The sequence below is a fragment of the Dunckerocampus dactyliophorus genome, chromosome 6 (assembly GCF_027744805.1).
Source record: "Dunckerocampus dactyliophorus isolate RoL2022-P2 chromosome 6, RoL_Ddac_1.1, whole genome shotgun sequence".
NCBI lineage: Eukaryota > Metazoa > Chordata > Actinopteri > Syngnathiformes > Syngnathidae > Dunckerocampus > Dunckerocampus dactyliophorus.
The window spans coordinates 6,905,096-6,925,042 of NC_072824.1; the positions used below are offsets into that span (position 1 = coordinate 6,905,096).

General features: G+C 44.3%; 1 protein-coding gene across 2 annotated transcripts in view; it reads left to right on the forward strand.

The window, feature by feature from the left end:
- The window catches only part of usp34 (ubiquitin specific peptidase 34), a 42,605-nt gene that overhangs the window by 3,553 nt on the left and 19,105 nt on the right, over window positions 1-19,947 (forward strand). For both annotated transcript variants that reach the window (XM_054778844.1, XM_054778845.1), the window contains exons 2-30: window positions 6,218-6,308; window positions 8,100-8,637; window positions 9,383-9,433; window positions 9,643-9,792; window positions 9,878-9,945; window positions 11,048-11,240; window positions 11,393-11,454; window positions 11,549-11,630; window positions 11,714-11,806; window positions 13,725-13,850; window positions 13,938-14,067; window positions 14,187-14,311; window positions 14,572-15,320; window positions 15,394-15,608; window positions 15,686-15,804; window positions 15,915-16,042; window positions 16,123-16,212; window positions 16,326-16,421; window positions 16,532-16,614; window positions 16,688-16,842; window positions 17,129-17,242; window positions 17,350-17,449; window positions 17,620-17,782; window positions 17,872-17,998; window positions 18,157-18,307; window positions 18,383-18,483; window positions 18,588-18,803; window positions 19,019-19,144; window positions 19,239-19,358. In XM_054778844.1, coding sequence (XP_054634819.1) covers window positions 6,218-6,308; window positions 8,100-8,637; window positions 9,383-9,433; window positions 9,643-9,792; window positions 9,878-9,945; window positions 11,048-11,240; window positions 11,393-11,454; window positions 11,549-11,630; window positions 11,714-11,806; window positions 13,725-13,850; window positions 13,938-14,067; window positions 14,187-14,311; window positions 14,572-15,320; window positions 15,394-15,608; window positions 15,686-15,804; window positions 15,915-16,042; window positions 16,123-16,212; window positions 16,326-16,421; window positions 16,532-16,614; window positions 16,688-16,842; window positions 17,129-17,242; window positions 17,350-17,449; window positions 17,620-17,782; window positions 17,872-17,998; window positions 18,157-18,307; window positions 18,383-18,483; window positions 18,588-18,803; window positions 19,019-19,144; window positions 19,239-19,358 — 4,562 coding nt within the window. The remainder of the gene's footprint in view (window positions 1-6,217; window positions 6,309-8,099; window positions 8,638-9,382; window positions 9,434-9,642; window positions 9,793-9,877; window positions 9,946-11,047; window positions 11,241-11,392; window positions 11,455-11,548; window positions 11,631-11,713; window positions 11,807-13,724; window positions 13,851-13,937; window positions 14,068-14,186; window positions 14,312-14,571; window positions 15,321-15,393; window positions 15,609-15,685; window positions 15,805-15,914; window positions 16,043-16,122; window positions 16,213-16,325; window positions 16,422-16,531; window positions 16,615-16,687; window positions 16,843-17,128; window positions 17,243-17,349; window positions 17,450-17,619; window positions 17,783-17,871; window positions 17,999-18,156; window positions 18,308-18,382; window positions 18,484-18,587; window positions 18,804-19,018; window positions 19,145-19,238; window positions 19,359-19,947) is intronic.

The following is a 19,947-nucleotide window of genomic DNA, read 5'->3' on the forward strand; positions in this document are numbered from 1 at the left end:
AATCAAGGAAGTGTATATGCACATGAGCTCACGTCTGCATTGATGCACAATGTGAACATCAGAATATTTCCGGGCTATTTCTCTATTTTTTGTCAATATTCAGACAATGACGAAAGTGACACTGATTCAAAATTAGAATTATTGTGATTTTTATTTAAGTGCAATATTTGACATTCACTGGGGTTGTCTTTTTTTTTTTGTTTAATTTATTATGTTGTTAAAAGCGCTTGACATTCCAATTGCAATGTTAAATACTTTTGAGAAATTCAAGTTGCTTTTGATACGGCGTCCTTCTCCTCACTAGTTTCGCGGGGGTATTCTGGAGCCTATCGCGGCTGACTTTTGGGCGAGAGTCAGGGTACACCCTGGACTGGTTGCCAGCCAATCGCAGGGCGCCATATATTCTTACATGTAAGGAAAAAATGGTCGCAAAATAATGTTGACAATATCAATTATCGGCAATGATTTGTGGGATAATTATTGTCCAGCAGAATTTATCGCGACAGGCCTTCATCTTAGCTTTGTGTTATTGCTGACAAAGCAAATTACTGGAACATCTAATAATATACAGGCAGTATATCCTTAATTCATGTTATTTTTACAATATGCCGAGGGACAACAAAAAACAAGCAGTGGGCCAAAAATGGCCTCACAGACCGCACTTTGGACGACCCTGCTTTAGAGGTTCTAGTATGTTCTTGTCTGTAAGGTCGGTGTAAATGTTCTGATGAAGTGTCCAGCTGTTTGTTGCTGTAAAAGATGTCATTAAGGGTGCATATATATTTTGGGGAGGAGGTGGTGGGGTGTTCAGCTGTGGGGGCTCACTGTGTCAGACTGGCAGGTCCATATGTTGTGTGCTGATGACCCTTCACCCCAGAATTGCTGCCTGTATGTGTGGTGTGAGACAAAAAGCCCTGTTTACAACCTTAAGCTCCCCGCTCCAATCCCGTCTCCTCCAATGATAACGTACAGCTCTCAGTGTGGTGACAAGTGTTTTTTAGAATGACACAATATTAATTTTCACAAAGTCTGCAGCCTCAGTCTTTATGATGGAAATTTGCATATGCTACAGAATGTTATGAAGAGCGATAAGATGAATGGCAATTAATTGCAAAGTCCCTCTTTGTCATGAAAATGAACTTTATCCCCTGCATTTCAGCCCTGCCATAAGAGGACCAGCTGACATCATGTTAGCGATTCTCTTGTAAATAGCACAATCCGTATGTTTTTCCTCTATTAATCCTCTATTAATCATGGTTACCTGCAATGAAACATGTGCCTGGACTGTCTCCAAAAGTTGATTTAGTGGCAGGATCGGGGCACCCACCAGTGCAGCGCTTGACAAGTAATGATAGCAGGCAGGTGTGAGTGCATCTGCTCGAATGGTGAGGTGAATACTTTTGGAAGATGGCCTCGTTTCAAAAAGGGCGTATAGTAGCCACTTCTCTCCAGGAAAAAACATCAGGGACTAGGCCTGACACGAAAATTGATAAACAGATTAATCGAATCTATTTAAAAAAAAAAGAAAAAAAAAGTTGATAATTTTGCCAGTCTCGATACATTGACGTGCATGCATGTGTGTGTTTTCCCTCATCTCTCTTTACCACACAGGCTGAATGACAAGAGGGTTCACTCTACATGTGTCTGTGCTCATTAGTTCTATAGTTGAATGAACGGAGAGAGTGAACCCTCCTGTCAGCCATTCAGCCTATTTGTCCCAGTACATGGAGGCGGGGCCTAGTGAGCGAGCGCTAGCAGCAAGTTAGCAAGCAAATGCTAATATGAATGAAGGTGTACAAAAGCGATGGTTTCTTAGCCGCGTGCCACAGCCCCAGTGTGGAGGTGCAGTAGCGCCTCCGTCCCGACAGTCAAAGCTTACTGAGGCGTTTGGTCGGCAAAGTAAATGTAAACAAAACAGCGCAAAATGGTATGCGCTCACAGACAATGCAGCTCGCTACATTGCAAAAGAAATGCAACCTTTTCCATTGTTGAAAAGCCAACATTTCAGGAAATGTTAGAAATATTTGACAGACAGTACTAATTGCCTGAGACAATGTACATGTACAATTCCTGAACTGTATAACGGAGTGAAAGAAGACGCGATGAAGGACATCAGAAACATTGCCTTTTACTCCGCCACCACAGATATGTAGCCCAGCTCAAATATGACAAATATGACCCCCTACATTAGTTTTATACACTCCATGACTGCGTGTGTGTGTGTGTGTGTGTGTGTGTGTGTGTGTGTGTGTGTGTGTGTGTGTGTGTGTTTGTGTGTGTGTGTGTGTGTGTGTGTGTGTGTGTTGTTGTTGTTGTTGTTGTTTTTTTGGTAGGGGTCGATGGGCCACTGATCAGTATCGGACGATTTCTGTGAAAAATCACTAGATTGGCATGTGACGATACTTGCTTTTCAGTGCCGATCACCTGTGCGTATTACTATTGCAGCCTGCAGCAATCCTTTAGTGCAGTGTAATGTCTTGCCCTAACTAACATCTTTGTTCGAACATCCTCCCATTTTCTCCTCCCACAAACAATGACAAATCATGTCGGCCGTGTGGAACTTAATTACCAACACGTGCCACGCAAACTATCTTGCAGAGGTAGCACGTTTAAAAATGCTTTAATACGACATTTGCAGAACAAACAATGGACGGAGTATGGTGAGTTTAGGATGCTCACTCTGTGAGCATCATTCAAACAGCAGCTAACGCAGCCATGTGGTTAACACTCACGCATATGTGCGTGACAAACAGAAGGCTAAGCTAATAACTCGAAAAATAATTGAATTCATTGGATGAGATGAGCAGCCTTTCTCAGTAGTGGAAGACACTGAGTTCGCCGAGTGCTTTCTCACATACCTGGAAGTTCCAGCAATGTACTCTGACATCCAAGTCTGTTTAAAGAAGGCGTGTCATCTTCTGGAAGTTTCACCATGCAGTGATATTTAGTTCTCTTCACAAAGTAAGTCGAATATGTTTTGGTCTAAATTAAGGTGATTTTGTGGTTCTTTTTTTTTTCATATCATATAGCTAGTAGCAGGGGTGCAGCTAGGAATTCTGGGTCCCATGGAGGGAAAAAAATCACGTTGTTCCCCCTCCCCATTAATTAATCGCTAATTTTCTTAGTAATTACCTATTTTTTTGGGTCCCCTGGTAGTCAAGGGACCTTCGATTTGTCCTGACTTTTTCCCTTTTATACGGCACCCCTTGCCAATAGCGGTCCTAAATAAATGTGAGAAATGAATGATTAATCGATGTGATCGGTATTGGTGTCTGTCGATTTCAGTCCTGGATGATCGGTATCGACAGCATAACACCCTGATCGGAGCATCCTTAGTTTTTGGTTATTGTTGTGATTTTTATTTAAGTGCAGTTTTTGTTAAAAGAGAGTCCATTTTATTTCCATATAGTTTTTTTTGTCTTTTTTGTTTATCATGTTTACTTTATTTAAAATCTCTTGACATCCCATTACAATTTTAAATGTTTAAAATGGTCTCAAAAATTCTTGTCAATAGTAACGATTATCAACAATTAGTAGGACAATTATCATCCAGCAAAATTTGTTATCAGACAGACTGGTATTCTGCAAAAGATACAGGTATTGGACTCCTTAAGACTGGGGTAAGACCCCTTTGTGATTGTTTTGGGGCATCCAGAATAAAGTTTGTCCAAAGAAGCAAAGGTGAGCACTACCATCAGTTCTGTGTCATGCCAACAACATGACGCATTCTGAAATCATATATGTGGGATTCCTTCTCAGCCAAGCGAGTGGGCTCGCTCAAAATTTTGCCTAAGAACACAGCCATGAGTAAACAATGGCACCAAAACCTCTGAAAGCGACTTCTCCCAACCATCACAAGAACAGTGTAGTGACAAACCAAAGGCAAGAGTGATAACTAAGTGGTTTGAGGAACAACAAAGAAACATCTAAAAACACTGAAGCAGCAAACTTTGTGAAAACCAACACTTGTCATTCTCAAAACGTTTTTGCCATGACTGCAAAGGTGCTGATATTAAAGTCTTTGATTTCTGTCACCTGCTGCTGCTGCTGTTATAATCACAAACATCTGTCAGCACTGTCTAAAGACCAACAAAAAAGCGCAACATCTAGCAAACAGCCTTAAGCGCGAACAGAAGACTTGACAACTGGTGACAATTTCAATAGCTGATGTCTAACTAGCGCAGCAAAATTTTTGCCACAGCTAATTGTTAATTATTAGGGGTGTCACAAGATCTTGTGTCCCAAGGTCAAGGATCAAAACGTGACATGCGTTCTCGTTCAGGAAAAAAAAAAAAAACTCTGTCGTGGGCACTAGGCCTGGGACTATAATAAATGAATGAATTAATCACAAAATAAATGAAAATGAACTTCATAATTTTGCTGGCCTCAATATATTGCCATGTGCATGCGTGTCTGTTTTCCTCATCTCCCGCCTTCAGACAGGCAGAAAGAAGTTTCACTCTGTGCTTTGGTCTCAGCACTTTGGTGCGTTTGTTTCACAGAACAATGGCAAGAACGGAGTGAGTCTGTTTTGGTGGGTGGAGGTGCGGCCGCTAGCATACAGCCTCGTGAGCAACAATGCATAACAATGGAATATATTGTCATGTATTTTTAAAAATAATTTTCCATTGTATGTTTCTTTAAAGTAATGTTGAAATCTTGTCTCGTTCTTGTAGACTCAATCTTGTGTATCGTCTCGTCTTGTGGTATCTCATGACACCCCTATAAATTATACATTCAGTGGCTACAAACTAATAACTCAGCTTTTAGCAGAGGGATTTGTATCAGGTCAGGTCTATGGTGACTTCTGAAGGCAGAAGCTGCAAGATGTGCTTATGATCATCTATTCTGGTCACATAACAAAGAGATTCTAGGCTACCTTTGGCTGGATGATCATTTATTAACAAGTACAACAACACCGAAACAACAGAACCAATGTTGTAATAGGGGTAAGGAACACAAACAGTACAGCAAGTGTAACACGCATGACTTTCACGCCAACAGCTAAGTAGCAACATTTTAAAGCACATAGAGAGCTACATAAAACTGCTGGATGCTGACCACTCATGACACTTCAAATGCAGCTACTGCAGTCGTGTGTAGATCTGTCTAGATTAGGATGGTGCCTACAGCCATGGTTGTTAATGCCATTGTTTACTGACTCGCAGCTAATAAACCCTGAGTAAAAGTCTGACAACCAGAAAATGAAAGCCGAAGGTGAATGAATCCCTTCAGATGAAGCATGCATGTCATTTGTACAAGCATGATGATAAACATCTCTCTTGTCAGTCAAAAGTAGGCACGGACCAGTTTCCGGTTTCAAGGTATACCAAGGTATGCAAAAGTGACTGTTTCAAAACCACTACATTTGTTCCATTGCTGCTGTATGAGAGAGTGGATGTCTACATGGACGTACTTTTATCACCGGCGGTATTATTCCTAGCAGTCGGAACTGGATTTTAATGAGTTGAAGTTTGGCCCGACTTGCCAAAAGTCAGGCATAGATAGCATCGTTAGCTGCATCGTTGGTATTGAGCGGCACCGGCACGGCTGCGCTGTATTTGCCGTTGTCGGTCGACATATTACCCACATTGAGGGTCACCAATGTGGAGATGTGATTCAGAACAAGACAGAAGGATAAGTGGTAAAATGACAAAAGTGTGACCTGCACATTCACCACTATGAAATAACGTAACATTACCCGTTTTAAAAATGTATTTATGTTATGCCCTTTTTGAGCCCCTTGATTGCATTTATTTGCTGTTTTTTTTTTTTTTTTTTTTTAACTAAGAAAATATTTATTGTGTTGTGACTTGAGGTGCATGGTTAGCCACAGTAGACTGCATTGAGTATTTGTTAAGAAAGAATTCAGTTTTTTTTTTTGTTATTTATTTGAAATATATATATTCCACTTCGGTGTTCTATTATATGGTTTAAAAATGACTGTTTTGACTTTTTTTCTCTCTTCAATTAAGATATTTCAAAATAATGCATTTTAGAGCAGTAATTACAGCACTGTTAAACCAAGAGATTTTTGCCCAAGGTCATCATACTGTCAGAATCTCATAGTCACACTGCCCCATGACTAGTCAAAAGTCAGCATTAATGGCGTTTTTTATGGTGTACTTAATGAAGTGCTAGCAGGTGTCACATGTCAACAGCTGGGGGTCTGTTTTTGTCTAGATGTTTGTCAAAAGCTCTGTGCTTGCTGCATCAGTTTCAGATGCAGACGGCAGCGAGGGCGGCTTCCAGCTGAAGAAAGATCATGCACTGCGAGTGTTGGCTCACATCAGCTCGTGGACACAGAGGTGAGCACCACTTCCTGTCACTCATGGAACTGTGTGTTAAAGCAGACTTAGGCTGAATCCCAATTCGACCCCTTAGCCCTTCCCTTTCGTCTTAACCCTTGTCTTCCTCTTTCCCCTGCCCCTTAAAACCAAGGACTAAGGGGAAGAAGCCTCTAAGAAATGGGACACCACTTAATTCTCATTATGTCATCACCCTTCACCGTTTTCTGGCTGTGACATAGGCAGATGGGACAATTCAATTGTTCATAATAAATGTTTCCTACCATAAAGTAAGGTGCATACATTTCTACATTTTAATGTTATGTAGCCTACCTCAGAATCAAACAAATGGTCTTTCACTTTTATAGCGTTTTTCCACCTCCAAGGCACTCTGTGCGCTTTGACACTGTTAGCACATTTACCTACTGATGATGCAGCATCGGCAGCAACTGAGGGTTCAGTATCTTGCCCAAGTATGCTTCAACATGATCATGGGAGGATGGAGGATCGAACCTGCAACCTTCAGGTTGGGAGATGACCACTCCACTACCTAGCCGTGCCGCCCCCTACAACTGTAAACAATTTTAATAAATAACAGCTTACAACCACCACTGTAACATTTATACAAATAGAAAATGAATCAAATATACTTATCAAATACAAGTAACAATATAACACATTTGTTGATGTTCATAAAGTTTATCAACCTTTTCAAGCATTATTTCAAGGTTTAAAACCCTACCCGTTTTGGCCTCGCTCTCCTCCTGTTAATGTTCTCTCTCAGATTCTTTTGTAAGGAAGTCCAGAATGGTATTTTGTTGCATTAGTTTTCCATACTGGGATTGCAGTTTTTAATGGTCCTGGAGTGCTGTGTGGTGTAGCAGAGGGCTGACTTCAGTTAGCTCCACATCTCCTGCAGGAATGACACAGATGCATGATCGATGGTTTACAACTATTAACTCATTGTAAATACAATAGTAGTAACAGTAGTATAGTAATAGTGTGCTGGAAACAAATAGAGAGTGATGGGGTTAAAAAAAAAAAAAAACAGATGGGGCAACGTTAGACTCCACATATGGTCATGTTGTTTACATCTTTTATTTAGCTCTCTTCCTGACCATCCATACTGTATGCTGAATACAATAAACATATCGTATCATGACAATTGTTGGTGGACTAGGGTGGCTATAATTCACAACAAACAGACTTCACTACAATGTGCTGCTTTACATGAGTCATTAGATGGCTAATATATGTCACAGTACACTTCAGTAATGTAGAGTCCCCTTGCTTGTCAGCGATGTTTAGAATACAACTTGCAATTAACAGCTAATGTGGTGGCTATCTAATGATATATTAAATGCAGTAGATTTCAGTAAAGTTAGACACCGCTGTTAGCCGGCTAGTTATAACTGGCAACAACCAACAATTCAAAACATGGAGAATATTTACGTAGAGTAGCAAATGGTTGAATATCTAATAAAACGAGTGATGCTACTGTGAAAATCTAGCTCTGTCACTAGACTGTGGTATTTGCGTAAACTCCGCCTACCCCTTCATTTCACGGCTGATCCCCGAACACACTTGGTTTCTAGGGCTGTACACCCCTTACCCCTTGATTTAAGGTGAATTGTGACAACACTTGATTCTCATGAATACGCAAAACATAGGGGTAAGGGCTAAGATGAGGGGTAAGGGGTAGAATTTGGATTCAGCCTTAGACTCCTATTAAGATCTATTGAATGAAATATTGCAGTTACTATTGCTGTGGTGATGTGAGTGCTCCCTCATAGCTTCCTGTTTTCTCTTCAGACAATGTCTGTGCTGCTTCAAGGAGTACAAGCACTTGGAGGTCTTCAACCAGCTGGTGTGCGCTCTCATCAACCTGGTCATTGTCCAAATCAGCAGCCTCAGGGACCGCCTCTGCAGCGTACAGGACTACGGCCACAAGAGAGGTGTGTCAGGCGCTGCGGAGGGGGCAGTGGCTGAACAGCACGAGTCCCTTCCTCAGCCGGCCTCGCCCGGGGAGGACGAGCCCGTGAATGTAGAACGGGACTCTGCGGAAGAGGACACTGACACTCCAGACCTGAACCGGAACCAGAAGCAGGGCCATGGGTGCAACCTGTCGGGGGAAACACAAATGGAACTCGGGCCCGGGGAGGGCGACAGCAGGTCTCAGGTTGATGATGGCCGCTTGGTGGCGGGCTGTGCTGGACATGATGGCCATGACCCATTTAGGTCGTGGAGCACAGAGGAGAGAGAGAAACTGCTGCTGTGTGCTGCCAAGATCTTTCAGATCCAATTCCCTCTTTACACTGCCTACAAACACAACACACACCCTACCATTGAGGTTGGTACCACAGCACACCCACCCACACCCACCCTAAAGCCTGTTTTATGCTTTCCGCATCCACGAGGTCTGTGCGGCTCAGTGCGGACAAACATAATTTTTGCACCCACACCCCCTCGAACGGCACTTTTCATGCGGAAAATTCCCGCTCCGCGCACCTCCAAATTTTTCTAACTGGGCAGACAGAGAGACGCAGAAAAAAAGGCAGATGAGCAGGAGATCCTCGCAGCTGGAGTACAGAAATTCCGGCAGTTATGAGGCAGCCTACGCTGACGCACAGTAGTTTAAGCATAAAGAAACACTGAAACAAGTTGTGTTTTAAGGCAAGTTGTTTGTTTTTTATTTTCTTTTGCTGTGTTCAGCATGCTTTTTGTAAGCACATTCTCCTGCCGTGGTACATGACCCTGTGGTGGGAAGAATGACGAGCTGTGATTGCAGCACTCCTATTCAAAGGATGAGTGGACCACCTTCTCTTCCTTTTCTTTCGCAGCAGCAAATAGATACAACACAATTCCTCTTCTTGAAGAAGTAGACGCGCAAGTGTCACCATGTTGGAAGTCAAGTAAACAATGACAAACTCCTTCCGCTCTAGTTTAGTACCGTGGGTGACAAGTGTTTCTTGAGCGGATGCCGCACGGCTCGTCCGAGCGGAAAGTATAACCCATCCTTAACCCTCCATCTGTGGCCTGTCCTTGTCATTCACTTTCCCCAGCAGCTTAATAAGGCTATTTCTCTTGTCTTCTAGGACATATCTGCTCATGAAAGCAGCATCCTCGGCTCCTTCTGTGACATGAACGTAAGTGGAATGCCTGTATCCCCAAACCTTAAATATGTTTGCAGCAACATGTGATGCCTAGCGTCTCATCAGTAAAGTATGATTGATCAGTAAAGAAACAGGATTATGTGCTGATATAGCACACATGATCTTGGCTGAGGCTGTCAGAGCATATCAGGAGTTTTCAAAGTAAAAGCTGTAAACAGCTACCTGTCTGATGCTTTGTCCAGGATGTGGAGGTCCCACTTCACCTGCTGCGTTACGTGTGTCTCTTCTGCGGGAAGCACGGCTTGTCTCTCATGAAGGAGTGCTTTGAGTCGGCCACACCGGAGAGCCTGCCTTTCCCCATCGCGCACGCCTTTATCACAATCGTCTCCAACGTGAGTTTCCAGCTGGCTCTGCCCGCCACCAAGTGAAAGACATGGTCCCACGTGTTGCCTGTTCTGTGTTTTTGTTTGTCTGCAGATCCGAATATGGTTGCACATTCCTGCAGTCATGCAGCACATCATCCCGTTCCGCACGTATGTCATACGGTGAGTGGACATGTTCCATACACGATCAAAAGCTACGATTTATTAACAACTTAATTGTACATGTATTTCCTTCTACAGTTTAAGGCAGCAAGCATAGTGACATTCATAACTTTGTGTAACCTCTCACGAGACGAGACTGTGCACGAGATTGGGTCCACGAGACGAGATTTTACCATGAGTTTTGGCTTTGCTATTATCTTTTTTTTCTTCTCTAATTTATAGTACATTACCTTGCATTGCTCCTAATGAGGCGTGCGTGTGCAGAGACAGAGCAACTGTATGACTGACAAGGGGTCTCACACTGCTGTTCTATGAAGCATGTAGGTGCTGAACCAACGCAAAGAATGAATGCTCTTTATGCCTGTTTGGAGGCGAGAGACGAGGAAAACGGACACACATGCGAATGGCAATTATGGAGGCCGGCAAAATTATGGAGTTAATTTTCATTTATTGGGTGATTGAGAAATTAATTTATCACGAGACACTTTTTTTCAGAACGAGAAATCTTGTCATATTTGAATCTTGCGAGGTCTTGTGATACCCCTAGTAACCTCTCATCTAACCCTAACCAAAAAACTGATGACTGAAGAAATTGTTTAGAATTATTTTATAATGGATTTCTGATTCAACCGAGAATGTTGTAGTTCCTAATAATCAATCTTTGATAGATAAAGTCATGACTCAAAGGGTCATGTCTCCTGGTAACATTTCTCCTGGTAATATTTCAAGGCGTGGTTTGTGTCTCCTGCTTGCCGGCAATTGTCAAACCTCCAAATTCTGACACAGCACGCCGATTGTTGTGAGGTAGAGCTGTGGTCACCATAGCAACTGTTTCCAGGCCCCCGGCAAAGCTCTTCTCATGTGACCCTTGAAGAGGTAAAGCTGGTCATGTGACTCACTAAAGAGGAACATTCATCAGAATCACGCAATGAACATTTGAAATTAGGTCTCTTTGCTTATCCTAAACATACACTGATCACACCCCAGGGTGTGCTGATTGTGTATGGAAACAGTGCATGCTCAGTCAAGTGGGTTGATGGTCATAACTCCCTTCCCAAACTGCCATTTTGACAGTCAAAGATGTCTTTCTCGTGGTCGGCAGGTACCTGTGTAAGCTGTCCGACCAGGAGCTGCGCCAGAGCGCGGCGCGCAACATGGCCGACCTGATGTGGAGCACGGTGAAGGAGCCACTGGACAGCGCACTGTGCTTCGACAAGGAGAGTCTGGACCTGGCCTTTAAGTACTTCATGTCGCCCACTCTCACCATGCGTCTGGCCGGCCTCAGCCAAATTACTGTGAGTGAACATAGACAGAATTGGGGACTGGAGCCATTACACATACACATCAAGACAGAGCATAGCAATCCCCAATCACACCAATCCCAAATACTGGTTATGAGCATTACAGAAACTCACTCAAACTCTCACTGTTTTAATGTTTTCCACAGAACCAACTCCACACTTTCAACGACGTGTGTAACAATGAGTCTTTGGTGTCTGACACAGAAACGTAAGTTAGTGTGTGATCTCTTGCACTGTGATGAGGGTCAGCTGGCTTATCACTGTGTGTGTGTGTGTGTGTGTGTGTGTGTGTGTTGTTCCAGGTCCATAGCAAAGGAACTGGCTGACTGGTTGATCCATAATAACGTGGTGGAGCACATTTTTGGACCTAATTTGCACATTGAGGTGAGGGCTTTGTTGAAGATGGACGTATTCCAGGTACAGACTGAGCAATGCGTTTTAACCACCTTATTAATATTGTGTTTCAGATCATTAAACAGTGCCAAGTGATCCTTAACTTCCTGGCTGCAGAAGGCCGACTCAGCACACAGCACGTGGACTGCATCTGGGCTGCCGCTCAAGTGAGACCACCACTTTTGTTTGACCTGTGAGGCTGTCATGTTGTCTACTCGTCATTTGTATCATCATTTTGGGGTGTACTGATTCAATATTTATCAGTCCGATATTAGCCCAAAAACAGTATCGCATTATATTTGCTTGCATCTAAAATTGCTGATATTGGCACTCTGATACAAGCAGTCCATCCTAGATGCTGACCTTCTATTTGGCATGCAGAACCCACTTAATCACAAGCGTGTGCTTGCCTGTTTAACAAGGAGTTGGAGTGGTGTCAGTCGTGCGGCTGTGTGTTTTTTTTTTTTTTTTTTTGTTAAAATCTGAAAAAGACATTGCAAAATTTGTCAGGCACAAGTTTCCTGTGGTGATACAGAACCGGGGAAGGTTAATGCGACCAACCTCATGGCACATTTGAAGGTTTTTTTGCAACACCACGGTTTTCTGAAATGTCCACCGCTGTTTGACACATTTCCAAACCGTGAGAAACTCCCACGGGTGAGTCAGTAGTGAGTAATGTCGGGTTTAAACGCTTCATTGAGCATGTGGAGCCTCTCTGCTTTATGCTTATGGTGGCTAAAACTATACCATAGACCAGGGGCATCAAACTCATTTTCGCTTAGTGCCACATCAACATAATGGCTGTCCTCAATGGGCCAGATGTAACTTATAAATAAAACCAAATGTAATCGAATGTAGTGTAAAATAAACGTAACAACTCCTTAATGTTAAATAACTCTGAATTTAGGACTTATTCAAGTGACAAACATTGCAGTTGCATAGAAAAAAATATCTTTACTTGTTGCTCTGTTATAACATAAATCATTTGAATTTGTCAGCTTATGAAACCCACACTACTCCATCAAGCAAGGATCAAACTATGCAAGTGAATTAAGAAAAATAACATAAAACACAAGTTATGACGTTAACTTTGTTGAAAATGTTTTTGTCAAAGTTAAAATGGGCTTAATTACTGTAAAATCAACAATTGTGAGCTGCTAACATGTATGTCAGATGTAGAATTTTACAAAAAAAAAGGCTGCACACTAGCTTTGGCCTACTTGGCTCCGTGTTTAGTGTCAAAATGCCGACACAGATTGTACTCTTTAACAACCGACACCGCTTCGTAACACAAAAGACATACCAGTCTTTCTCCTTGAAGCACAAACAAGTACCCGCCTTCCCATCTTTCTTGATACGGTCTTCCATCCGCATCAGCTTTTCTCTCCCTGGACATTTTGGGATCATTATTTATTTGCGACTCTAAATTGTCCATAGGTATGAATGTGAGTGTGAATGATTGTTTGTCTATATGTGCCCTGCGATTGGCTGGCGACCAGTCCAGGGTTTCCTCCGCCTGTCGCCTGAAGTCAGCTGGGATAGCCTCCAGCATGCCCCCGCGACCCTAAAGAGGAGAAGCGATATAGAAAATGAATGGATATTTATTTATCAATTCAACTCGTAGGCATTGATGTGGAGACACTGCTGTTTATTGGCGGTGAGCCGTCACTTTGTATTGTAGTCGACAGGCATAGTGGGAAATGTAGTTTTTGATCAAAGCACGCTTTTGACCTATTTAATTGCTCTCGCGGTCCACATAAAATGACGTGGCGGGCCACATTTGGCCCGCAGGCCTTGAGTTTGACATCTGTGCCCTAGATGCATCAACAAGTAAATGGGTCCGTTTTTCTCGTGCCTGCTGTTGCTGACTGTTGTTCTCTGTTTGAGTAATCTTACTTGGTCTTCACTAACATTCCACACTTCTAAACAAGTAAAACGTATCTGTAATCTCTGCTGATATCGGTATCGGCCAATATTCAAGGCTGCATCGGAAGTGAAAAAGGTGTATGAGGACACCACGTCATCAACGTGTCATTCTATCTGGATTTAAGAATCAAACATCTTCCCGTTTACTTCCTGCCACAGCTGAAACACTGTAGTCGCTACATCCACGACCTTTTTCCTTCCCTCATCAAAAACCTGGATCCGGTGCCTCTCCGTCATGTCCTCAACTTGGTTTCAAGTCTGCACCCCAGCGTGCACACCGAGCAGGTATCCGCTCACTTAGAGACTTTGTGAGATGTGTGTGTGTTTGAGAGCTATGTGGCTATACAATGTATGGTGGGTGTTTGTTTCCAGACGCTCTACCTGGCGTCCATGCTCATCAAGGCTCTGTGGAACAATGCCCTGGCTGCCAAGGCCCAGCTGTCCAAGCAGAGCTCCTTCGCCTCGCTGTTAAACACCAACATCTCCATGGGCAACAAGAAGGGTTAGTCTGGCTGCATCGTGATCACAGCAGAATAGTTCTGCTGCAGAGGGCGCTCAGACTTGTAATACAGTATGCAGTCACATACTGTACCTACATGATGTTTTTGATTTTCCCGTCAGGCTCACCGGCTGCTAGTCCTGACAGCAGCGACAACAGCGACACTCAGCACAGCGCAGGAAGTGACATGGATGAGCAGCTAATGGCGGGAAGCAAGCGGGGCCAACAGAGGCTTTCTGATACTGAGGTAGCAATACTTTGGAAGGAAATTTACTTTCACTTGTTTCTTTAAAATTAAGTTTTGATTTTAAAAAATATTTTTTTTTCATGGGAACTTCCTTGATGGGACCATCTACCACCAGTGTAGATGGGACCATTAGACCCTACCAAATTCCAAATTATTTACAAAGCGTCCAATCATTGTCACTCTTTCAAAAGTTTCATTTCCTTGTGTAGTTGACTCCACGCTCGAGTTTGATCTGTCTCAGTGGTCCTTCTTGTTGTCAGGAGTCCATGCAGGGCAGCTCTGACGAGACAGCCAACAGCGTGGAGGAAGGCAGCAGTGGGCCGGGCAGCACCAGCAGCCGCAGCGATGCCTCCAGCAATGAGGCCGCCTCCAGCCAAGGTAGCCAATCAGCCGGCAGCCCCGGCAGTGAGCTGCACTCGGACGACATGGCAGACAGCGAAGCCTTGAAAGAAGAAGAAGAGGAGGAGGAGGATGATGACGACGAGGAGGAGGAGGATGATGACGAGGAGGAGGAGGAGGATGAGGATGACGAGGAGGAGGAGGAGGAGGAGGAGGATGACGAAGAGGAGCCTGCTGAAGACAGCCAGCAGAAGGATCCCCGGGAGCAAGGAGAGTCAAGAAAGAGGAAGGCGGGCGAGGCTCTCTGTGAAGGGGTGGGGCCCAGTGGAGCTGGGGGCGGGGCCAAACCTAAGGTTCTTTCCTTCAGCCCAGAGACTTCCGCCATCATGGTTACAGCGGCGTCGACATCCCTGGAAAGTCGTATGAGGGTGATGGATGCTTGCCCAACATCGTCTGCTCGACTTGATGACCCTGAGCATTCCCAAGTGCGGGATGGCAGCCCCTCCCAGGTGGCCCAGGGTCCTCAGGAGCCCCCCTGTATGTCCCGGTCCGCAGACTTCCTCGGAGAAGCCATGGGCGGCGAGCTCTTCAACTGTCATCGCTTCATTGGCCCCCATCATCATCATCATCATCACCACCATCACCACCACCATCACCACCATCATGAAGGGTAAGTCTTCGTCACCAGCCCTTTTTGGAGGTCTTTTCTCTCTTTCCTAACCTTTCCCGCACCACCCTCCCAGGCCCTTGGTGGAGGACATGATGAGTGCCGATGATGTCAGCTGCAGCAGTTCTCAGGTCAGCGCCAAATCTGAGAAGAACATGGCTGACTTTGACGGTGAGGAGTCGGGCTGCGAGGAGGAGCTGGTCCAGATCAACTCCCACGCTGAACTCAGCTCCCATCTTCAGCAGCACCTCCCCAACCTAGCCTCCATCTACCACGAGCACCTGGTTCAAGGTGTTTTTACCTTTTTCGAACATTGTTCATTGACTTTAAAAGCAGCAATGTTGTGAACAGGTTCTGTTGGTGTACAGGTCCTGCCGTGCACAAACATCAGTACTCCAGCAACCATGCGGTGACTGACATCAACCTGGACAATGTTTGCAAGAAAGGCAGCACGCTCCTGTGGGACCTGGTGCAGGACGAGGATGCTGTATGTTCTATTTTAACTTTGAGATGATTTCCTCCCTTGCAGTGTCAAATGAAGACAATTTTCTATAGGTGACAAAGCTCCACTTGTGAAGTCACATGATTGTGTTTCAGATCCACCTGTCTGAGGGTTTAATTAACGAAGCAGAGAAGCTGCTCTGTTCGCTGGTATGTTGGTTCACTGACCGACAGATCCGAATGCGCTTCATCGAGGGTTGCCTCGACAACCTGGCACACCACCGGTGAGAATGTGAAAGTAGTCAAACCTCAGAGTTAACACTAATCAGGGAAACATGTTTTTTTTTTTTTTTTTGTTCGCCAGCTCTGTGGTTGTTTCCTTGCGCCTGCTCCCCAAACTCTTTGGCACGTTCCAGCAGTTTGGCTCCAGCTATGACACTCACTGGATCACCATGTAAATAACATTTCTGTCACAATACACCACAGAAAAGGAAGTTGTATTTCCATGCCTCTGTGTGTGCCGAAGTGCATGTGAATTCTGGGTTGTTTGTTGTTTTTTTGCTTCAGGTGGGCGGAGAAGGAGCTGCACATGATGAAGCTCTTCTTTGACAACCTACAACACTACATCCAGGAAGTCCACCAGCACCGCCACAAGTTTGCACTGTGAGTCTTTGGGCCGCTATGCTGTCTTACTGGAGAAAAAAAAGCATAACTAAACACTTTTGTTTACATGTTTTACCTGCATTCATCTGTGATACCCCTTCTGGTTGCAGGTATAGTCACAGTGCGGAGGTCCAGGTCCGGCTGCAATTCCTCACCTGTGTCTTCTCCACACTGGGCTCACCTGATCACTTTCGTGAGACCTACCTTCTTCAGTGCAATCGAATTTATCAGTATGTCACATTGATGTTGTGGCTGTCTCCTGTCAGGACTGAGTCTGGAGCAGGTGGACATCTTGTGGCACTGCCTGGTGGAGGATGCGGAGTGCTATGATGATGCCCTCCACTGGTTCCTCAATCAGGTTCGCAGCAAGGACCAGCATGCAATGGGTATAGAGACCTACAAGCACCTCTTCCTGGAGAAGGTAGCCATTGTGTAATAACTATGTGCAACCTTCACCAACATTGAGTTTAGATTTATTTGCAAATTGAGATTACTTTTTTAGGACAGTATAGTAGAGCTTCAAAACAATTAGGAACTTGTAGCCGTAACATTAAGGCTGATTTAGAATATATTTACGTGTGGACGCTGAATGGGACCATATTTTCATTTCCGCTGGCCGTTAGAAGAAATGCCTGTTTAAAGTACCTCATCGTTTGTTCGTTATGGTTGAGTATTTTTTTGCCTTGTACCTTGTGGTGTGTGTTCAGATGCCTCAGCTAAAGCCAGAGACCATCAGCATGACTGGCTTAAACCTCTTCCAGCACCTTTGTAATCTGGCCCGTCTCGCCACCAGCGCTCTGGACAACACCACAAGCTGTGAGGTACGCAAGCACTTCTCTCAGCATCTACTAAGAAACAGCTGAGCCAGCAACAAGAGCTCACATTGGATCATACTAATCACTTAATTTTTTTTTTTTTACACGTCTAGCTATGTGGGATGGACCAGCTGTGGGGGATTGCCCTCAGAGCTCAGTCAGCTGACATCAGCCGTGCTGCTATTCAGTACATCAACTCCTACTACATCAACGGTCAGTCTATATGTGTCAAACCAAAAGATTCTTGTAAGGCTATATTTGCTAGTAGTTTTGTGCAGGTGTACCTAATGTTGCTGTTGGGATGAGAACATCTCCAGATGTTGTCTGTATTCCTAAATCTTTGTGTGTGTGTGTGTGTGTGTGTGTGTGTTGCATGTCTTCAGCTGGTAAGACGGGCCTGGAGAAGGAGCAGGAGTTCATCAGAAAGTGCATGGAGAGTCTACTGATGGCATCTGCTAACCTGGAGAAGGACGCTCAGTCCAGCTTGACTAGCATCGAGCGGGGGCTTCTCATGCTCAAAACGCACCTGGAGGCCTTCAGACGCAGGTACACAAGTTACAAGCGTGCATGGGAACATCTCACAGGCTGCTCCTTTCCATTTTGTCTCAAAGCTGCATTCCTAATGACGTTGACAGGTTCGCCTATCACCTGCGACAGTGGCAGATTGAAGGAACGGGAATTAGCAGTCACTTGAAAGCTCTGAGTGACAAACAGTCGCTTCCACTCAGGATCGTCTGTCAACCTGCAGGCCTGCCAGACAAGGTACATTAAGATATCTACCAAAGTCATCTAACTGTTGATAACATCTGAACACTGACTCTAACAGATTTATTCCATACATTTCTTGTTGGAATCCTTGATATTTTATTGTATCTGTATTTGTCTGTTAGTTGAAAAGGCCTTTGCATGTTTGTAACCAGATGACCATTGAGATGTACCCCAGCGACCAGGTAGCAGACCTGCGGGCTGAGGTGACCCACTGGTACGAGAACCTGCAGAAGGAGCAGATGAACCAGCAGGCCCAGCTGCAGGAGTTTGGTCAAAGCAGCCGACAGCCAGGAGACTTCCCAGGTGGAATCCCCTCCTCCTGTTACCATCCAATGATGTGTGTGTTAGTTGGCTAACATGTACCAATGTTGCCTGCAGGAGGTTTGATGGGACCAGTCAGGATGATCTCTTCAGGTCATGAACTCACCACCGACTATGATGAAAAGACTCTCCATGAGCTGGGCTTTAAGGACATGCAGGTGATGGCACATCTTCTAATGTTGTCATTTATTAAAAGGATGTTGTGAATGCCAAATGTTCTACACACATAAATTACAAAGTCTAACGTGTGTTTTTTGCCCAGATGGTGTTTGTGTCTTTGGGAGCGCCGCGGCGGGAGAGGAAGGGGGAGGGCATCCAGCTTCCCGCGTCCTGCCTGCCTCCACCTCAAAAGGAACACATTCCCATGTTGCTACTCCTCCAGGAGCCGCACCTCACCACGCTCTTTGACCTACTGGAGATGCTGGCCTGCTTCAAGCCACCTGCTCCCAATACGGAGAAGGTGCTCGACAGTCCAGAGGTTGGTGCTTTAAATGAAACATTATAGAGGTTTTACTGTTCATTGTTTTAATTTATGAATGTGACCTTCATGTGTAAAATACCATGAGATAACTGCTGTTGTGATTTGGCGCTGTATAAATAAATAAATTGAATTGAATTGAATAAAGGACCTTACAGAGAAGATGGTCTTTGTATTGTGTGTGTGTGTGTGTGTGTGTGTGTGTGTGTGTGTAGATGGCACGCTGTGAGGAGCTCCACCTCCATGCAGAGAACCTCTCTCGTCGCGTTTGGGAGCTGCTCATGTTGCTGCCTACATGTCCCAAGATGCTTCAGGCCTTCCAGAACATCTCAGATGACACAGTCAGTTTCTGCTCTTTGCAATTAGATGACTATTAGGTAGCTAATTTCTCCTTCCTCAAATGCTTAACGTGTGTGTGCGTGTGTGTTTTTGCAGAATGAAGGTCTGTGCTGGAAGGAGCTGCTGAGGATCAAAAGTGCCCACAAGCTGCTATATGCTCTTGAGATCATTGAAGCTCTGGGCAAACCAAACCGCCGCATCCACAGAGAGTCTACGGTAAAAGATGTTGTACTCTTTATAATGTTTATGGGTGCGTTCAGCTTTGTAGGACCCAAAATTAAAAATTTAGTTATTTTAGTGCTGTCTGGCTTGCATGCACATTTGTTTTTTTGTAAGCAAACCAAATAGTGGTCTAGTTCAGGGGCATCAAACTTGTTTTCACTGTGGGCCACATCGCAGTTATGGTTACCCTCAGAGCGCCACTTGTAACCGTGAAACCATATAAATGTGTAAGCACTTTTTTTTAAGCTTTTTTTTTAAGCTTTTTTTTTTTTTACTTAATACAAATATGTTAAAAGATTTTTACCTTTTAAAAAAAAAAAAATCGGAATGAGCTGGATACTCGTCTAAAAGTTACGGATAATGCATTTTTGCCGAGTACGAGCATGAAACGAGTGTAGCTCGTCATTATCCATAATCGTGATGGACAATCTTCATTGGGTAACTACTTATGTATTCACTCTTCATGCTCTGTGATTGGCCAGTCACACACAGGGATCGCCCCTCCCTAGACAGACTCGCTTCAAACAGAGCGGGGAGCAGAGAGAGGAGCCATACCATGCCTTGCTGAGCTTGTGTCTAAAGT